The sequence below is a fragment of the Arachis hypogaea genome, chromosome 16 (genome assembly GCF_003086295.3).
Source record: "Arachis hypogaea cultivar Tifrunner chromosome 16, arahy.Tifrunner.gnm2.J5K5, whole genome shotgun sequence".
In the NCBI taxonomy this organism is placed as follows: Eukaryota; Viridiplantae; Streptophyta; class Magnoliopsida; order Fabales; family Fabaceae; genus Arachis; species Arachis hypogaea.
The window spans coordinates 151,096,929-151,119,225 of NC_092051.1; the positions used below are offsets into that span (position 1 = coordinate 151,096,929).

The window sequence follows — 22,297 nt, forward strand, 5'->3', positions numbered from 1 at the left end:
CGACGAAATCCACAATGGGGACATCGAGCACCTTCTCGAAATCAATATCCCTACTATCGGGGTCGAGCCAGGGGTTACCCGAAAGGAAGGGGTGGAAGGAGAAATTTTAATCAGAGTAAGAAACCTCAGTCAGAGATAGGCAAGGAAGTAAGCAAGGGGGCAACGCCTTCTGTGCATTCTCGAATCGTCTTTCCCTCTGATGGAGAGACTTACCCAAGGAAATTCCATCACCTGCAAAGATGGAAAAAGGCAAGGCAATAGCCCAATCCTCAGGAGTCGATAAAAATAAAGATGTCGATGTTGATGAAGAGTATTTTGATGAAGGGGATGATGACATGATAGGGACGATTTCGATCATTCCAACTGAGTACCTTGGGGAATGTGAAAGTAATCCAGATGAAGATTATGATCTGGAAGATGAGGAGGCTTTCTCCTTTATTCGGATTGAAGATGAGCCAGGGTATTTCCCTCGGCCCACTAAAAAACAAATGTCCCATTTACGCCCACTTCATATTACTACCATTTTGAATGGGTTCAAGATAAACAAAGTCTTGATTGATGGTGGATTGGTGGGGCAGCAATCAGTCTTCTACCTGAGAGGATCTTAAGAAAGGTGGGAAAACATCCTGATGATTTGGTTCCCACAAATACTGCTGTAACAGATTTCAGTGGGACTTCTACACCAGCAAAAGGGCTGGTCACTTTCACTGCGAAGGTTGGGTCATCGGAAAGACATTTTGTGTTTGTGATAGTTCCATCAAAGGCCAATTATAATGCTTTGTTAGGGTGAGATTGGATCCATGGTGTGGGGGCCGTATCTTCTACTGTGCATCAGAGCGTGCTTCTGTGGACTAAGGAGGGTAAACCTGAAATCGTCAAGGCAGATTCAAATTTATATATCGAACAACTGCATGTCAATTTCAGGATGTATAATCGTAAGTTAAAGCCCTTAAATGTTAATCGATCACTGAATCCTTATAATTGTGAAGGGTGCTACTTGTCTTCGAAAGGCCTCTCGGTGAAGCTACGCTATCTAGAGTTGGGTTTTGAACCAACTAGTTGGGACTGTCTTTCTTGAAGATCTTGGAGAAACTGCTCTATGGGTCAGGTTGAGGAAGTTTCCGACTACCTGGTAACTTTATGTAACTACTTAAGTAATTTTTATTCTGTAGAAAATAAAGATGATTCTTCTGATGAAGTTGGATCACATAATGTTAGTAGTCTTTCTAGTAATGATAATATCGATTCAATGTCTTCAGTCAAATTTTGTTATAATTTTCCTTCTTCTTGTAATGAAAGTAATGATGCAAGCCAGACTGCCGATTTTATAACAGAGGCTGAAGGTTGTGGTAGGCTTAGAGAAGGGGGGTTGAATCTATGCCTTCCTTTGTGTAGCTGTTATAACCCTTTTAAACAAAACTTTCAATCTTGATTCTGTTTGTACTCAGCAGCGAAAATTTATGAGATAATTTATTTTTGTCTCATGAATATCAGAAAAATAGAACACAGCAGAGAAGAGAAAAGTTAACACCAGCATATATCCTGGTTCGGTTGCCTTGTGCTATGCAACCTACGTCCAGTCTCCTCCACAACAATGGAGGAATTTTCACTATAGTTAAAAGTATTACATACACCAATTTCACACTCAAGTTCTAACCTAACTTGACATTGGCTATGCTAGCACCTAACTATTCACTCTTAGTGCTAACCCAACTAAGAAAGGGATACCAAACAGGTACAAGATACAAGACACTTAACCAACCTAAAGAAATTAGAAAATAACTCTAGAATTTTCTCTCAAGTGTATCACTCAGCCTTTTTCCACTCATGGCTTTTACTTGAGCTTTCTCACAATGCATTTTTTCACAAGAAATTATAGAAAGATAAACATAGAAAAGTACATTACAATCAGTAAAACATGAAGGAGATTGACTTCATCGACAGCCTCTTTGCTATGTGCGAAACCAGATTCTCAAACCTCAGATACAGTTCTTCAGTATAGGTCGAATGCTTCTTTGAAAGAAAACATTATCCTAGTAGAGGAACTTCTTTGCAGAACACCACTCTCACACTCTGGTTTTTTCTCCTTGGTTCTGAATGAGCGGGAAGTCTTCTTTTATTCTCCTTGCATGTTGCTGGGATCTTCTCCCAAGGTCAACACCTTGAGCCTTGAGCTTCACCAACCACAGATTCACTTTTTCTCAATAAAACTTAGAGTAGAAATTTTGCTTCTGACTTCTCCAACTTGACCGAAAGTCATAAATCAGTAACCATAGAAATCTTCCCATGGTCAACTTGATCTTAACCATTGAAAAACGACTTGGTCCCCAAGATATGTTTGAAACCGTGGATTCACAGCAGAGAAGAACAAAAACCATCTTTCCTCTGTATCCCATTTCGGATAGAGCAGATAGTTGGAAAGAAGAGAAGAAGATCTGATGCATGCAAGAGGAAATGGGTTACCTTTAACCTAAGCTTGATTTAGTTTGAACTGGTGATTTGATATCTGCCTTTCTAGCTTAATCTTTTTCTTTCTCTCTTCTTTGGTGAAAAGCTTATGGAAGAAGCTCTCTCTCTTTCTCTTTCTTACTTTTCTGAAGCTTGTGATTTGACATGGTCAGAGAGGAGAAGAACGTTTCTTGTGGTGTGAAATCAAGTTTGGAGGGAAATAAAATCAACTCGGGCTTGGATCAGTTTGTGATATGCTTGGCCCGCTATGATTTCTTTTGCTTCTTTCTTTACTTTTCCTTGGGCTCTCAATTTTGCTTTCATCCTACCACCTCTTGTTTTATTTTCCATTTCATTTGGGCTGCTCAAATTAATTAAGGCCTACAACATAATAATAAATGATTAGTAATATATACTCATTAATTAATTAATCAACACTAATTATTTATTTTGGCAAAAATAATGTTTGTCATCACTAATTAATTTAGTTAATTTTTTAACTCAACAGAGGCTCATTGTGTAGAAAATCAAAGTAATGTTAATGTATTGAATAATCGAGTTTCTTGTATTTCTGATGATATTATTGATTTTACTTTTGATTGCATATATGATCTAGAACCATTGGGTTTTGAGAATTATTCAGTAAAAGATGATGATCATTATAAAGGGTTTGAATCTCAAGATCCCTTGGAGGAAATTAACCTAGGGACTTCGGATGATGTTCGAATTACATATATATGTAAAGATCTTGTTGATCCGTTTCGAACTGAGGTCTTTAATCTTTTACACGAGTTTAAGGATTGTTTTGCTTGGGATTATCATGAGATGTCTGGTCTTGATCATTCACTTGTAAAACATCGATTAGCGCTAAAACCGAATGCTAGACCTATGAAGCAAACTCCTAGACGTTTTTCTCCTGAAATTAATGAGAAAATCAAAGAAGAAATAGAACACTTGATTAAGGCAAATTTTATTCGAACTGCACGCTATGTTGAGTGGGTTTCGAATATTGTCCCAGTAATGAAGAAAAATGAGAAGTTAAGAGTATGTATCGATTTTCGAGACTTGAATAATGCTACTCCAAATGATGAATATTTCATGCCGATTGCAGATATGTTGATTGATTCTGTGGCAGGAAATGAAATTCTCTATTTTATGGACGGTTATTCGGGATATAACAAAATCTTTATTGCAGAGGATGACGTGTCCAAAACTGCTTTCCGTTGTCTTGGAGCGATTGGCACTTATGAGTGGGTAGTTACGCCTTTTGGTTTGAAAAATGCTGGTGCAACATATCAGCGCACAATGAATGCTATTTTCCATGAGTTTATTAAAAAATTTATGGAAGTCTATATTGATGACATCATGGTCAAGTCGATTTCGGTGAGTCAACATATCAACCACTTGAGGAAAGAATTTGTTACCATGAGGAGAAAATGGTTAAAAATGAATCCTTTGAAATGTGCTTTTGGTGTATCGGACGAAAATTTTTTGGGTTTTGTTGTTCATAAAAAAGGAATTTCCATCGACAAAAATAAGACAAATACGATATTGGCGTTGTCTGCGCCCAAATCGAAGAAAGAAGTACAATCCTTTTTAGGCAAGGTGAATTATCTTCGAAAGTTTATTTTAAATCTGTCAGATCGAACTCGAGTGTTCGCATCTTTAGTGAAATTGAAAAATAATTTGCAATTCGAATGGACAACAGCGCATTAGTTGGTGTTTGATTCGATTAAAATTTATTTGTCTAAAGTCCCGATTATGGCGAATGTTCGTCTATTTGAACCCTTGAAATTATACATTGCAGCATCTGAGAGCACTATTGGGTGTATGTTGACCCAAGATGATGAAAACAGGCATGAGCGAGCGGTTTACTACCTTAGTCGAGTCTTAATTGATATCGAAACAAGGTATTCTCCAATCGAAAAATTATATTTGTCTCTATACCATGCTTGTATGAAATTAAAATATTATATGGTGACAAAATCGGTAAAAGTTATTGCACAAACTAATCTAATTAAATATATGTTAAGTTTTCAAATGTTACATGGACGAATAGAAAAATGGATGCTGTTATTAATGGAGTTTGATTTACAGTATGTACCAGCCAAGGCTGTAAAAAGACAGGTCATTGTAGATTTTCTTATAGATAATTCGAAAGATCTGAATGACCAGGGAGCAAATAGAATCGATATTGAGATCGATTATTGAAAATTATATTTTGATGGATCGAAACATAAAGATAGTGCAGGTGTTGGAATTTTAATTATCTCACCAGAAGGAATTTCGTCAGAATTCTTATTCGAATTAAAATATCCTTATTTGAATAATGTGGCAGAGTACGAAGCTTTGATTTTGGGTCTTGAAATATTAATTGGTAAAAGAACTTTGGAAGTTCAGATTTTAGGGGATTCTCAATTGGTATTAAAGCAGTTATCAAAGAAATTTAGGTGCAATAATGAGATGTTACAGAAGTACTTATTAATTGCTTGGGAGTTGTTAACTGCTTTTCGAAGAGTTTCTTTGGTTCACATTCCCAGAATCCATAATGAAATTACTAATGAATTAGCCCAGATCGCTTCGAGATATAGGATTAGTCCAGAAACTTTTAAGAAATTGGCTAGTGCCCATCAAATTTTAGTGCCAGCAAATGAAAGACAAGTTTTATGCATAGATGAAGTGGTAGAGAAAGAAAGCGCAAATTTCGAGAGACGTATCGAGTGAGTTAGTATTAATGGGAGTTTAAATGATAATTATTAATGATTTACGAATTTGAGATTTAAATTTGGATTAAGTGTTTCATCTTCTGATAATGCTATCAAATGTAAACACGTTAATCCAAGAGAGAAATTTATTGATCGAAAAATATTTTTGATAAAGGTAAATCGATTCGAAGGAAGGCATAAATAGTTTCTCGAAAAGGTGTGTGCGTAAGCATGGGATTAGAAATGATCGACACGGATTAGACTTCGATTGACTTATTAATAGGATAAGTTTAAATGAACAAGACACTCGAATGAGTGATCGAACGATTATGATAGTGAGGAAGTTAAAAGCATTCATTACGTGAGGAATTTATGAGAAACGTGCGCAGCTAAGAGGCGGGAACGATTACCAAGGAGAAGGTAATCAAAGCCGTGATTTTTGTAATTAATTGTCAGTTACTTAATACAAATTATAAATATTAGGAAGTCTGAGGAAATAAGGATTGAAACTTTGTTTCAGAAAAACACTCAAGCACACTCACATCCCAGAGAATTTCTGAGTCTGCAATCGAGTTCATTTTCTGTAGGGTTCCTTCCATGTTTTTATCTCTTTAATTTATCTTTTATGTAAATTTTATCTTCCAAGTAAATTTATCTTCCAAGTGTTCTTTATCTTCATTGTCTGATTTACATTTTCGCACTTAAGTTTTTCATGCCAAAGTCTTTTGACATGATCGAAGACATTTTACTGTTTTCTTTTAATTTTAACGCAAATTTTTTCATTTTCAATTCATTTCTTTTTCAAAAATTTTACTTTTTATTCCTTTCTTCAATTTACAAATTTTAGTTTACTTTTATTCTCAATTCCTATTTAATCAAAGATATTTTGATGCACTTTTAAAAAATTAATATTTACAAAAAAATAGATTTCACTCCCAAATCATTAGATATTAAATCACCATCAATTTGTTAAAAATCGACAAAACACTCCCGTTATAACATTATAATAGTTGTTGATCGATAAATAGCATGAGGTAATAGAGTGACATGACTCTGTCGAATTGGATATGTGAATTTATTATGCTATCTTAAATGGCCAAATCTTTAATGAGTCCATAATATTAAATTATTTGGACTAATGTACAAACAATATACTTGAATTGTTTCGAAATTGACATAAATATCAATAGTTGAGAATTGAGATAGTGGTGAATATTGGTGATTATTTTTTTTCTTTGAAACAAAAAGTTGAAAATAATAAAGTGGAGCATCAATAAAAAAAATATTAAATAAATAAAATAAATTAATATTTTTAATCATTTTTGTAATGTCATCAACAATCTAAAAAATTAAATATCACTCTACTTTTTGTAATTTTTAATTGACTTGTTGACTATTTCTGCAATACTTATTTTTTATTTATGAAGATTCTGTTATTTCTTTTTAACTAGGTGTTCCAAATGATAACAATAAAACCAAACTCACCAATATTCTATCAATTCGACTGTACGATTGACCTTTGAACCACGTAAACTTACGGTGATTCAATTTTATAATCATCAGTTCCATATTCTATATCCATATTTTAAAGTCTTTCGCTATTGCTGTGTTAATACACTAGCGCCTTTCCTTTCTTTCAACAGCACAATCTTATTGAAGTCACCCATATAGTAAAGAGAAACTTGACATATTCCCATTAAAAAAAATTCAACTCTTCCCACACAGCAAATTTCTCCTCCCTTGTATGCACACCATACACCAAACAAATCGCACAATAAAAATTATTGTTTGTCAATTTTCCTTCTATACACAACCATTTCTCTTATTTGTAACAATTATTCAACCTAAATATCATAGCATCCCACATGATTAAGAAACTTCTGGAAGTACTTTCCGTTTCCACAAATTTCTGATCCATCGCATCATTACTCCAAAATTACACTACATCAAATTTAGTAATCACCTCTTTCTTTGTCTCTATCAATCTTAACATATTCATATTATTGTTATGCTTAAATTTTTTATCATTCTTCATTTTCCAACATCCCCTAAATCCCTCACATTCTACGAACTAAAATCGTTTAAAAACTTTATTACACACCTTAGTCTGATTTTTGGTGCGGTTCAATTTTTATCTTTGGTCAGATAGCTAATTAATTTTGTTGTTTTTTCTTAATAATTATTCATATTCACAATTAGATATCATATAATTATTCATATTTTTTATTTTATAATTTAAATTTTTAAGAAAAAAAAATTGATGAGAGGTGACATATACAGGAAAAAGAAAAAGAAGGGAGAGTTGATGGGAGATATAAAATTGCTCAACCACAATATAGAAATAGTTCAATATAACATATAAGTGATACTCAAAATCAAACAGAGCATTTGCCATTTGGTGACTTGTTGAAAGACAACCCTGACTTCTTAAAAACCATGATCAAGAGCACAAAGATATGGACTTATATTTATTCATTTGTGTGTGATATGCCATTTATTCTTGTTGTCTTTGCCTCTTTGCAGTAGTTTTAATAATATTAGGAAGGATCACTTGATATCTTTGCATGCTTCATCATCATTTTCTGGAGTTGCAAGTTTATTATTATTAGGAAGGAGGCCTTTTTCTCTGCATGTGTCAACTGCTCCAGTGTACATGTTCTCTAATGTGTATTTGAATTGGAAACCCAAATCTTTGATCTTGTTGGAAGAAAATCTGATAAGCTCCAATTCATCTGGAATATTCTTGAACCTATAATTCCATTGTGCTCAAATTATACCAACATTCACTATTTTTTCCCCCAATGCACGTTGTGATTAATATATATACATCAATTAAATTTAACACTTATTATTTGTATATCAAAAGTCAACCATAATCAACCACGATATATACAAATATGTATTTTACATCTCATAAAAGATTTTATCGTATTACTATAAATAAATTTGATTATCACAAAAAAACCTTTAATTATTTGTTTATTGCAATTCTGATAGGTTTGATAAATATTTTTGTGATATTTATTATGTAAAAATATTTTTAATTTATCTATTACGTTCAGTATAATTATATAAAAATAATTTTATTTATTTATTATATTAAAATATTTTTATAAGTAGTCTAGGAAGACGAGATTTAGTTTTTGGACACTTAATTAAGTGGATAAGTAAAATAATTAATCACGTGACAACCTGAACATTTTACCTCTTTATTAAACATCATCTAAAATTATTAATTGTCAATAAAAATAGTTATAAAGTTATTTCGTATAATTCTCATGATTAATTATTTAATTAAAAAATATGTAAAAATTGGTATGTATAAATATACACAATATATAGCGACTAATTTAATAATTAATTTTTTATATACACATAATATTTTTATAATTTTAATTAGTATAATTTCATAAAGATATAAGTTAAAGTGTTTAGTTTTTTAATATACTGATAATACTGTGTCTTTTAATGATGTAGTAATATATTATTAATTATATTAATCGAATTTATATACAAATTGAATATTAACTTATAATGTGAATATAGGTGAAAATTTATATGCAGTTGTTTTATACATGAAGTTGATATTTAAAAATTATTAAATAATTTAATTAAATTGTTATTTAATAATTTTTAACTATCAATTTTACATAAAAATAATTATATGTGAGTCTTTATTTTTTAAATAATATAAACTTCTTACTCAAGTTTGGCACATTTAATTTGTCATTACTTTAGTAATTCATTTTTCTTTTAGCTTTAACTGTGAAATTAAAGATACCCTTTGAGAAAAAAAAATCAGTAATTAAGTTAAACATTGCTTATTAGTTAGAAATCAGTTAAAGTATACAACTATACATACAATTAATTAATTAATCAACGTAACAAAGCATGATGTGATATTTCTTACGTTGTGGGAACATTGTACTCTGGATATTTTTTGTTAAGAAACTTTGCAATCTGATGAATGGTGGCATCACATGCAGAGCAAATGTACCTCCCTTCAACTTTTGGCTGCTCGAATAGAAAAATGTGAGCACGACAAAGATCATCTAAGTGCACAAATTGCCCTTGCTTTATGATTGAATAATGTGCCTCATTCCCTGACAATTTAATCATTAGTATCACTCCATCATATAATCAATTTTTTCTCTATTAAATTCTTTATACAATAATAAAATTAAACAGATCATCTTTAAATTTTTCTTTCCAAAGAAGGAGTGTTAAAATTTAAAATATAAGATTTAGAGTTTAGAGTATTTTATTTTTTGTTCTTTTTATTTTTTTTCTACCTTTAATAATATATTAATTTTTATTACGATGTACCTGTGATGGGTGAAAGAGCAGTAATAAGGCTAGGTGGCATTGTTGGCATAATAAAAGGGCCAACTACAAGAGGTGGAATAATTGTGATGAAATCCATGTTGTGCTCCTTTGAAAATTTCCATGCTTCTTGCTCAGCAAGTGTCTTAGAAACAAAATACATCTAAAAAAAGAAGCAGAATATAAAGTTGAGACTCAAGGTGATTTGTTATAAATATAATTATGCTATTAGCAAGTAATTCCTAGATAAAATTGCAAATAATCCCCTTCTACATTTTAGGTTTGTGTAATTTTTTTAGGGTAAAGTATTAAATTGGTCCTCTACGTTTGGACGTAATTATGTTTTAGTCCTTAAGGTGTAAAGTATTCTATTTAAATTCAAAAAAAATTTATTTAGCATCAATTTAGTCCCACAATGAGATCAAAGTTAAATAATTAATGGAATGTCCTACATAACAACAGTACAAAAACAAAATCGATAATTTGGAGAACAAGTACAAGCTCCAAAGGCACAAAATCAACCGTGGATGCATCAATACGTTTATTTATTATTTTTCTTATAATATAAATAAAATATTTTCTATAGAACTAAAAAGAATGATAAATAAATGTATTGAGGCATCAACGATTTATTTTGTGTCTCTGAAACTTGTACTTGTTCTCCAAATTATCAATTTTGTTCTTATAGTGTTGTTATGCAAGACATTCCGTTAATTATTTAACTTTGACCATACTGTGGAACTAAATTGATGTTAAATAAAACTTTTTTGGATTCAAATAGAATATTTTAAATCTTAAGGACCAAAATAGAATTACATCCAAATATAGAGGACCAATTTATTATTTTACCCAATTTTTTTAATATGTGCAATAATATTATATATGCACTAAAAATCAATTATTAAATAAGCTATTGATATATATATATATATTGATTTTTTATGTATTTATAATATAATTGTTTAAAGAATTTAATTGTTAATCTGCAGTAAAAAGGTTTTACACAAAAAAAATACTCTTTTGTGAGGATGTTGTTTCTTAAAAAGACAACAAAACAAAATATATTAATCAATGAAAAAGGACTTTAAAATATTAACTAGTAAATGAATTTTTTTTAGTCAATATCAATTTTTTAAATTTTAAATTCTCTAAAAAATAAAAAATTATAATAATAAAAATACTATTATTAACTAATTAAAAATTAATTTTCTATAACCATTCGTATGTTATATACTAACCCAGCCAGTCATTTTGACTCTTCGGCAGAAGTCAACATCACTCCAACAAGTTTCATCATACAAATCTTTTTTGGGCTCTGAAACGTTCACTGTTCCTGCTGAGGATGTGAATATCAACCTTCTCACTGTTTTGGCCTTCAAGCATGCTTTCATTATGTCTATTACTCCGTTTATTGTAGGCTTTATCACTTCGTTCTGCATTTCAAATATATAATTAAACCATGTTTCTCAATTTACATACAATCATCATATATGTGAAATTTTTACATACCAAGATAAAATTAAACGTATATGATGATAAATTAAATTCATAATCTATATTCCGTTACAAATTTAACATTTATACCCATGAATGATTTTAATCATTTAATCACGTGTTATATATTTATTTATGAGCATTTATCACATGATATTATAAAAGTAGCAATGAATAAACATCTTTTATTTTTATTTATTTATTACTTCTCAAAAAAAGTTGGAATCCATTTATCATGCTTTATTTTCAAATGTAGTTGCAGTTGCAGTTATTTTTAAAGTATAAAGAAATTTTAATCCAATTGTCAAAAAAAATTAAATACTTTTTATAATCAGTACATGAATAGTTATCTAAAAAATAAATAATATTAAATTATTGTGTAAAATAATTTATGCTGTCACTGTATCATAATTAAAGTACCTCAGGGTCCTTGGACTCGAAATCCATGGGGGTGGCGACATGGAAAACTCCGGTGCACCCATTAATGGCTTCATCAAAGCTTCCCTCTTCACCAAGTTCAGCTTTCCACAGAGACAACTTGGCTTTCGCCCCTGGTAATTCCAGCAAATGCTTCACCTTCTTCATATTTGCTGTATATAATTAATAATACCACTTATAATGTTAATAATTAATAGATATTCTATCATTAATTTACCACTAACAGAATAATATTAATAAAGCTGAAAAACCAAAAGAATTAATTAATAACATTGAAAAAATCAGAGTGTATATATGTATGCTTGTTAATTTTGGTTTGAACACTAATCCATATGGTAAAATTTAAGTGAAAATTAAGGGGGACAAAATTAGTAAAATCATATTCTAGATAACTCTAAAGTCTAAACACAAAACTAAAACATATTTTGTTATTAGATAAAAAAATATATATTTATTCTTTCAAATATTATATTATTAAGAGAAAAAATAGTGCCAACGAGATGAAATTCAAATCACATCCTCTTTTTATCTTCAGTTAAAAATTTTAGATTCGAGTTTCATTTCTAACTTTAAAAAAATAGTGTTTCAAAAAATGTTACAAATATCGATATAAAGACTTGACCTGGGTCGCGCACGGTGGCTCGAACGGTGTAGCCATGCTCCAAGAGTCTCATGACAAGCCATGAACCGATGAAACCAGAAGCTCCGGTAACACAAACGGTTTCAGACACTGAACCCATGATCTTTCTCTGTTCTCTCTGTTTCTTTTATTTTCTCTTCTTGCTCTTCTATTTTTTTTTTGTCTGTTTTTATCTTTTTAGGTTTATAAATGCAATTGAGAACATTGCATGGATAAGGTACATTTTATAGATTCCTTGGTGGTGAAAGAGGAGTTATGAGAAGAATTCTAATGGAATGTTGTGAACTTTACCTACCCATCAAGTGATGAAATTTTGTTTGGCACGCACATGGGTCTACAAGAACATTGTGTGTGAATAATATTAACAATTAATTTGTGTTGTGTGGGCTTAGGCCTTGTCAAATTTTCTTTATGCTAAAACGTATTTAGACAAAAAAAAACATTTATAAATATGAGTATAATTTTATTATACTATTTATAGAGTTTAGTTACTATAAAATTGAATCAAATTTGATTATAAATATAAATATAAAAACTATTAAGCGTTTCTATATACAAGTTATTGTGTGATCTTCTAATAAAAAAAAGCAAAAAATTGTATGTAATTCCAAATTTAGAACAAAAAAAATGTATTATATTTGTTTTATAATGATATGAGATATTTTTTATTATATGTAAATTCTATATCAAGAACAATTGGTTTTATAGAAACATGTTTTATCTTAATTATATTCCCATGACAATATATTACTGTTTTATTGGATATTCTGTATTATATTTATCAAGCGGCATTGTTGGATATAGATATATATAATTCTATATGATGTAAAATACAGAATCAATTATAATGTAAAAGCAAAGGATTGTGTATAAATAATATGAGTGATGCTAGATTATATTAAAAATTAGTTATTTATATAAGATATATATTAAAAATAAATTAAAATAATATATATTTATATATAAATACATAATTATTGATTTGGTAACTGAATTTTGTGTGTGTATAATATTTTAAAAATAATATTTATAACTTAAAAAGTATCAAAATAAATTTATCATTATAGCTACTTTATGATTATTTTGATATTGTAATAAGAAAGGAAAAAAAAAGGAAGTTGTTATCATGTTATGTCATTTAATGATATGACATTCATGATTCATGGGCTTAGGTAACCACGTGATCACCAGACAGTACCGAAATTCCAAAGAAGTTAGCTCAGATCTTAGATCTTACTTGATATAAGTAGCCCTTTTATTTGGTGGGTTGACTAGTTGCTCTATTATTATATTTCCTATTTCCTATCAACATAGCCATTTGTTAGTTTTGATATTTCTAGTCAAGTAATTTGCACCTTTGGGGCCATCACAATCATTTAGACGATTTGACACTTGTGTAATTGATTAAACTAATATTTTTAACACAAAAGATTTTTAAATCCAATAAATAATTATTTTTAATAATAAAAAATTTAGATATTGATAAAATTAATTATAAAAAATTTAAATAAATTTAATAATTATAAAAGTTTATTATTATCAGATAAAACTAACAACGTCTTCATTCTATTAAGATAATTCTATAAATATTCTCTTTCTTTTTTTCTTTTTGGTCAGATTACACCTTAATACAAATATTTTTTCTCTTTCTCAGATTTTATAAGATTTGAATCCTGTTGCACTCTAAAACAAAGCATATATATAATAGACCAAGCATTGCAGTGCGAATTAAAGTTGACCAGCTTAGTGCTTAATTTCAAAAAATTTGGCAATAACTTGTACATAATCTCCATCCAAAAAAAAAAACAACATACACACAAAAATGGCATTTTGAATAGAAATATTAAGTTAAAAGTCCATATATTATTGTCCAAAACGAGACGGTGAAAACACCCCCAAGCTCAAAAAGAAAAAAAATGAAAAAGCAGGTGAATGATTCAAAGGTTCCTGTATCTGGCTTGCGACATGGAGGAACCGCCTGATCTAGTCTCGCCAGACTTTAGAGCCAGAAATTCAGAAGATCTAGTAGAAGCCATGAAAATTTTTGAAAGGGAACAAGCCCAAGGAGAAGCACAGGAAGAAGTACCTCATTCATTAACGAGGGAGGATATGCATGATGATTAAGAGGCCTTGAGCCTCTTTGCTTTTCCAACCTTTGGAGTTAGAATGTCTTTGTTTTGGTTTAGAGTTTTGGATCTGACTTTTATGTCATATAATGAAGATCATGATATAGAATATTAGAGGGGCAGCGAGCAAAAGTACCATTCGCACTCTCAAGGAGTTGCAAAACCAAAAGAAACCTGGCTTCACTATTCTGGTAGAAACCAAATGTACTAGAAATAAAGCAAGAGAGGTGATTAAGACAATGGGATTCAATCATGCCATAGTCGAAGAAGCTGTCAGTTTCGTTGGAGAGATCTGGATCCTCTAGAAGAATGATGATTTCAAAATCAAAGTTATGTCAACCCACAAGCAATTTGTGCATATGGAAATTGAAAACAATCAGCGGAGGAGATCGAGCCTTACGGATGTGTATGCAAGTCCACAGGAAGCACAAAGAAAAGAAATGTGGGAGCTTTTGCACAACATCTCAAGAAACATGAATTTACCATGGTTGATGATAGGTGATTTCAACGACATTGCAGAGCAAAGTAAGAAGAAAAGAAAAGGGAGAAATGATGCCCATGCGTGTAGAAGTTTCAGAGGCTGGATTGACAAATGCAACCTCATAGACGTAGGCTATTCAGGATCAAGATTCACATGGAAGGGGGAATAAGAGAAGGCCAAGAAAGAGTTTATAAAAGGCTGGATCGAGCTTTATGTAACTCAGAGTGGTGTACAAATTTTTCAAATGCATTTGTGGAGGTGCTGCCAATAATACAATCAGACCATCACCTTCTGCTGCTACACACAAGACCTGAGACTAGTACCCAAGGAGAGAGACCTTTCAGGTATGAATCCATGTGGAATAAACATGAGGACCTCTCAAATGTTATTAGAAGTGCTTGGAATAACAAGTATGACTTTCCAGTAGCTTTAAACAATTTAACTGAAAGTCTGAAAAAATGGAATAATAAAACTTTTGGTAACATATTTCGAAAGAAGAGGAGGATTTTGAATAGAATTCAATAGACACAAAAATATAGGCTTTATGGTAGGAATAAATTTTTTGATGGGCTGGAAAAAGACCTTTCGGAGGAGTTGGAAAAAATCCTTGATCAAAAGGAGATCTTCTGGCTGCAAAAATCCAGACAAAAGTGGCTAGTAAAAGGAGATAGAAACACTAAATATTTTCACATAAAAACTTCCGTGCGCAAAAGAAAGAACAAGATAGTGAATCTGAGGAACAATAATGGTATCTGGTGTGAAGAGGTAGAAGTTGTAAAATTGATAGTCTCAAATTTTTTCACTGACTTATGCCGGGATGAAAGACCAGAGCACCCCACTATTCGATGCAGCTGGCAATATAAAAGATTGGAAGAAGAACAGAGACAGATGTTAGAAAGAATGCCCATTCCAAGTGAGATTGAAGAAGCTATCCACAGCATAGGTTCCCTAAAGACGCCTGGAGAAGACGGACCCTGCGTTGTTCTTTAAAGAAAATTGGAAGGTCTTCCAATGCTCCATCTGCGCTTTCATTCATAAACTATGGCAAGACCCCCTCAATACAACAGGTAAACCAAATTCTTCTAACACTTATACCTAAGATCAACCAGCCTGAATTTGTCTCTCAATTTTGACCCATAGCCCTATGCGATGTGATATATAAGTGTTTGAGCGAAATTCTGGTCAAAAGGATAAAGCCCACTTTGAATGAAAGAATTGCTCCGAATTAGTCAAGTTTCATTCCAAGTCGGCTAATCCATGACAACATCATAATTGCAAAATAAATGGTTCATACCATGAAAAAATGAAGGGGAAAAGTCATTTATGGCTATTAAAATTGATTTTGAAAAAGCTTATGATCGTTTAAACTGGCATTTCTTGGAAAAATGCTGCTTGGAGTATGGAATGTCGGAAAAAACTATTTCCATCATCATGCAGTGTGTGTCATCAGTTTCCTTCAAGATCTTATGGAACAACGAAAAACTTGATATGTTCAAGCCAAATAGAGGACTAAGGCAAGGGGATCCTCTGTCCCCTTACCTTTTCGTCATCGCCATGGACAAGCTCTCGCAACTCATAGAAAAGACCGTTATAAAGGAAAAGTGGATACCAATGAAAGCGGGACAAAGAGGACCTCAAATATCACATGTTCTCTTTGTTGATGATCTCTTGCTATTTGCGGAAGCAACGGAAAATCAAATGAAAGTTGCGCTTGAAACTCTAGACAAATTTGGAGCTGCATCGGGGTTCAAAATCAATGCAGAAAAAGACATCCATTCTATTATCTAAAAACGTCCCCAACTGCAAAAGAGTAGGCATAAAGGAGATATGCGGCTTCCATGAAGTGCCATACCTAAGAAGATACTTAGGTACTTACTTGACAAACAACCGAAAGAAGAAGGAAGACTTTAAAAGCATTATTGAAAGAACAAAGAGCAAATTAAAAGGATGAAAGGCCAATTGCCTATCCTTAGCAGGGTGCATCACTCTTGCAAAAACTGTAATCAGTCCAATGCTCAATTTTGATATGTTACATACAAAAATTTCTATTGGAATTTGCAATGAAGTAGAAAAATGCCAGAGAAAATTTATTTGGGGAGAAAATTCAAACACACAAAAATTGCATATTGTGAAATGGGACACTCTCTGTAAAACAAAAACAAATGGGGGCCTAGGCATGAGAAATCTTCATATCATGAATGATGCCTTTTTTATGAAACAAGTATGGAGGTTAATGCACGAAAGAGAGACACTGTAGGCAAAAGTCCTTTTCAATAAATATGGAAGGGGAAAATATTCAATCCTGAACATGAAAAATAGGACATCAGATTCAAAGTTTTGGAGAGATTTGATAAAAATCAAAGAAGACATGAAAGAGAACCTGAGTTTTTCTATTGGAAATGGTAAGTCAACTTCTCTATGGAGAGATAAGTTGTTGTATCATGAATGTGCTTTTATTGAGGATGTACAGGAAATAAACGCTTCCCTTCTCAATATGAAAGTGGCTGATGTAGTGTTAGAAAATGGAGAATGGAACTTGAAATTCCTAAGGGAGCTCATTCCAGAAGATAAAATATTAAAGATTACTGCATGCCATCCTCCAAAAGAGAGCCTAGGTGAGGACAAGATCATGTGGAGTCCCTCCCAAGATAGAAACTTCACAGTAGCCAGTGCTTATAAAACACTCTCTCAAGCAAATGAAAATCAAGACCAAATCTAGAATCTTATATGAAAATGGAAGGACCCCAGTGTATAAAATATTTTATGTGGTTAGCAAATCAAAACAAATTGATGACCTCAGAAAGGAGACAAATGATCTTTGGTGCAAATCCAAACTGCCACCGATGCCCCAATAATCTAGAAACACTACTCCACACATTAAGAGACTGCACAGAAGCCTCAAGAATTTGACGGTAGTTAGTGAAACCCTCTTACATAACTACTTTCTATAGAGCTCCCTTCGAGACATGGATCCGCTGGAATCTCACAGTGGAAATCGGTGCTAATGCACAACCATGGCTGTCCCAATTTGTTGTGTCTTGCTGGTGGCTATGGAAATGGAGGAATAAGGAGATCTTTAATTCCCTTTTAGAAGACCAAGTAATGCACATTTATGGATTAAAGAATATTTGCAGAGGATCAATAATGCTTTTGAAAAAGTCAATATCTTTAAAGGAGCAAGGAAGAAAAAGAAAATACATATTGCGTGGCAACCTCCGGAGGATGGATGGCTAAAAATCGATAGTGATGGAGCAGTCTCACAGGAGCACCGTATAGTAGGGTGTGGAGGCTTGATTCGGGACAGCCGTGGAAGATGGGTAGCGGGGTTCTTGACGAATATTGGCAAAGGAACAACATTCACGGCAGAAGCTTGAAAAATTCTCCATGGATTGAAACTAGCTTGGGATTTGGGATTCAAAAAATATTCTAGAAACTGATTCAAAAATTGCATTCCAAATTCTTAGCAAAAGAGAAGAAAGGGACAATCATCCAGAAACAATCATAAGAAGCATCAGCCAGTTAAATGTAAAACTCTGTCATACACATAGAGAAGAAAACAAAAGCGCTGACTGGCTTGCGAAGGAAAGTTTACAAGTATGCCTTAGATTTTATTTCATAGACACTATGCCAACAGGGCTAAGGAACATTATAGATGATGATGCTAGAAGGATATTATTGCCCTATTTTATCCTTGGTTTTTAATTTTCTTAGGCTCAAAATACCAAAAAAAAAAAGTTTTTGTATCTTTTTTTCACTATTTGGTGAAATATAAAGATTTGGAATAGTGTTTTTAATTTCTTTGCTTGGCATGGCATAAATTTTTTTAAAAAATATTTTATACTTATCCTAATTTTGCATTGACCCCAACTGAAATTAAAAATTTCAATAATTTCTTATACTAAATTAAAAACTAATTTAAATTAGTTTAATAGTTAATTCACTCATTCATTTAAGTAAGTATTAAAAGTTCAAAACTTATCTTATATAACTAAAAAATACCATAAAAAATATTAATTGTTGAATTAAAGTTTCAACTACTTAAATTAGTAATAGTAAATTCAATTAGCTTTACTTATCATTAACAAGTCAAACTTACAAAAATTATTATTATTGCTAGTCTCACCTTATTCTCTTTCCCATCACCATAGATTCCCCATAAATAATTAAAGACAATAACTATTTGAATTTTTCATTTTTAAGTAGGTGGCGTCTCTGGTGGCTATGGTTTCGGTGGCTATTGGTGGTTAAAGGTTGACCAACGAATGAGGAATTGACAGCTAAAATGTGATATATTGTCCTTAAGCCTTGTATTATTTTGCTAAGGGTTAAGTACTGAAATCGTCCCTAAAGTCTGGGGTAAAAATTAAAATCGTTCCCGACCTTTTTTTGTTATTAAAATCATCCTCAACATTACATAACGTTATAAAATCATCTTTTCTAAATGCTCCACCTTACTGTGTTGAGCTTCTTATTTCAAAAAAATCATCCTTTTCCACTTCAATTTTATTCTTTTTACCATATTATCCTTCATTATTAATAAAAATAATTAAAAATAATATTAAAAAATTAAAACAAACCCCTCCCCCCACCACCCCCTCAACCACTCAACCCTTACCCCTCCCCCCTCCCGTAACTCCCCTCACCCCACTCCCTCACTCACCCTCCCGTAACCCCCTTAGCCCACTCCCTCATCCCTCACCCTCCACCCCCTCATCCCTCACCCCTCACCCCTCACCCCACTTCCGTAACTCCCTCACCCCCTCACCCTCCCATAACTCCCTCACCCCACTCCCGTCAGTTACTATTCGGTGCGGTGAATGGACAGAGAATCACCATCCTCGAGTGGCAGCACTGCCGTTGCTGGAACCACTGCTCCAACAGAATCATCATCAGTGCCGCCACAAGATGCTTGGATTCACACATACAATTTCTTTCTCTCTCTCTGGCCCTCTCTCTCCCACTATCCTCAGGTTAGCTCTCAGCTCCCTTTCAATTCGTTAGGGTTTACTTTCGCCCTTAACAATCTCAACTTTTCTTCTTCAATTCGTAATCGCGCTGATTTTTGCTGCAGTCTACGATTCCGATTACGATATCGATAGTTAACTAGGTTGATGCTGCAAGATTGGATGTGAAAATGCTCCCGTAACCCCCCATCCCTTTCCTGATGCTCCTCTCTTCAAAACTGAAAATTAAAATTGTAATTGATGATTATTGAAATTATTGTTTATTGCAATTGCTGTGATTATTGAAATTGTTATGCTTCTTCTGCCTCTGATTTTTTTTGTTGATTTATTTTGTTTTGTGAATGTTGCTGTTAATTTGTTTTGTTATGAGTAATGAATAGCTATGGTGGCAGTGGTGATGGTGGAGAGAAAAAGGAGAGGGAGGAGGTGGAAGGAGATTGAGGAAGAGTGATAAGAGGAAGGAGATTGGAGAAGAGTGAGAAAAGGAAGGGAAAGAGGGGTGAGGGAGTTACGGGAGTCGAGAGTGGGGTGAGGGAGTTACGGGATGGGGGAGGGGTGAGGGTTGAAGGGTGGGGAGTTTGTTTTAATTTTTTAATATTATTTTTAATTATTTTTATTAATAATGAATGGTAATATGGTAAAAAAATAAAATTAAAGTGTAAAAGAACGATTTTATAATGTATTGTAATATTGAGGATGATTTTAATAACAAAAAAAAGGTCGGAGACGATTTTGATTTTCAGCCCAGACCTTAGGGACGATTTAAATACTTAACCCTTTTGCTAACTACAGTAAATCTTAGTTTGTTACCACAAGGGATATAGAAGTCATTTAGTGGAATGGTCTGTTGGCGATTGAGGGCATGGCCAGCAATCACCGGAAATGAGCGAGATGTGCAGTGAACATTGTTAGAGAAAATTAGCGCACGGTGAAGGAAGGACACGTGATTTCAGTGTCGAATCTTGTGGGTTTAATCACTCTAACAGCAGCATATCTGTTCTTCAAAGACATCAAACACCTGAAGCATATGAATGATGGAGATAGCGAAGCTTTTCATTTGAAGAGAATACCATACAAGCGTTGCAAATAAAGCTCAAGGGTGGCAGCGAGGAATCTTAAGCATCTCGTCAGCGCAGCGGCAGTTGAAAATACCAACAGAATCAGAAAACTCGAGTGCGCACCAAGAATCAAGCGGCGGCGGCGACAAGCAGCATAGATACGTGTAGCAACACCTTCTGCTGAGGCGGACTAGTTAGATTTTATAAAAAATGTATTTGGGGTTTAAATGTCTTAAAATATTTCACCAATGTTAACCATTAAATTCTTATGTTATTTTTATTTGTTATGTTATTTTTTAAAAAAAAAGATTTGTTATATTTATCTTTTTTTAAGTTAATTATACTTATTTTTTTTAATAGAATTATTTAGAGATTTTGATTGATTTAACTTATTTTAAAATTTAAAATTAGTTTAGTGATTAATATAAATAGATAGTATTATTCTCTCATAAAATACAACAATAATCTTTTTCAAACACACAATAATAAAAATTCTTTATTTTTTTGTTTTTCATTCTTTCGCAATTTTATTCTTTAACAAATTAAAACAAAGATGTAATGACGAAAGAAGCACTCATCGAAGAACCAATGATCCATATTGTTAATTTTTCTTTTGAAAAAAAAAATGATGAAGAAGAATCATAATGAAGGCTCCCATTGCTTTTCTCAACTGAAAGTATATGTCAACTTGAACTTGTTACACGAGAGTCATGTAAAACCTTGTTGGCATGCGTGTGTTAAAGAAAAGCCCTATTATCATTTCTTTCTTACCACGTTATTTGGCGTGCAAATATCTTTAAGTGTTTTCTTTCTTTTTTTTTCAATATAATAAATACAACAGAAAAAACTGAAACAAAAAATTAAGCTAATTGGTTATAATAAATACTTCCTCAGAGGCATTATTGATCACTGAAAAATAAAAAATATTATTTGTATACAAAAAATTATTTATTAATGTATTTGTGTATAAATATATGTGTGATTTAATTTATTTTTAATATGTATTTGTATTCTAACATATATTTTATACTAATAATATAAGTGACTTTAATAACTAATTTTAATATACACGTAGCATCAAGATAAAGGACTTTTGCTTTTGTTTGCAATCGTATTTGTTTGTGGAGACAATTGCTGATAGAGAAAAAAGAATGAGATAAAATCAAAATTTCATAGATAATTTTATTGGAAGCTATTCAAATAAAAATGTTTAAAATATTTTTTTAAAGATATTTTTTACAATTAAAATTTTATATATGTAATCGATTAAACCGTATTATTTCTATCATAATTAGATTGGACGAACCGATTTAGCCAAAAAATCAATGAATCAAATTTTAAATCGGTCTAAATTAATATTTTCTTTATAAAAAATAATTACAATACTCTATTATAGAAAATGACTAAAATACTTATATATATTTAAAAATCCTAAATCTTAACCCCACGATGGTATTAAGAGAAGAGAAGAGAAGAGAAGAGAAGAGAAGAGAAGAGTTAGGATTTAGAGTTTTTAAAACTAATATATATAATAAGAGTATTTTGTCATTTTCTATAATAAGGGTAGTGTAAAATATTAATTTAGATCGGTTCAAGATTTAGTTCATCAATTTTTTAGTC

The 22,297-nt window shown here is 31.9% G+C and overlaps 2 protein-coding genes across 2 annotated transcripts; one reads left to right on the forward strand and one right to left on the reverse strand.

The window, feature by feature from the left end:
* Positions 1-7,455: 7,455 nt before the first annotated feature.
* On the reverse strand, positions 7,456-12,251 carry LOC140180432 (dihydroflavonol 4-reductase). Its single transcript, XM_072221555.1, has 6 exons — positions 12,031-12,251; positions 11,391-11,560; positions 10,715-10,909; positions 9,480-9,639; positions 9,064-9,256; positions 7,456-7,902 (listed from the first exon to the last, which is right to left on the reverse strand). Exons 1-6 carry the CDS (start codon positions 12,146-12,148, stop codon positions 7,701-7,703), a joined length of 1,038 nt encoding a protein of 345 aa, XP_072077656.1. The 5' UTR covers positions 12,149-12,251; the 3' UTR covers positions 7,456-7,700.
* A 3,727-nt stretch (positions 12,252-15,978) lies between these two features.
* LOC140180334 (secreted RxLR effector protein 78-like) lies at positions 15,979-16,443 on the forward strand. Its single transcript, XM_072220810.1, has one exon. It carries the CDS (start codon positions 15,979-15,981, stop codon positions 16,441-16,443), a length of 465 nt encoding a protein of 154 aa, XP_072076911.1.
* Positions 16,444-22,297: the final 5,854 nt, after the last annotated feature.

Coding starts and splice junctions, on each gene's coding strand:
- LOC140180432 (XM_072221555.1), bottom strand. CDS start 12,148: ATGGGTTCAGTGTCTGAAACCGTTTGTGTTACCGGAGCTTCTGGTTTC. Junction 10,910..11,390: donor TCGAGTCCAAGGACCCTGAG/GTACTTTAATTA, acceptor TTTGAAATGCAG/AACGAAGTGATAAAGCCTAC. Junction 7,903..9,063: donor GAGTACAATGTTCCCACAAC/GTAAGAAATATC, acceptor ATGGAATTATAG/GTTCAAGAATATTCCAGATG.
- LOC140180334 (XM_072220810.1), top strand. CDS start 15,979: ATGGCTATTAAAATTGATTTTGAAAAAGCTTATGATCGTTTAAACTGG.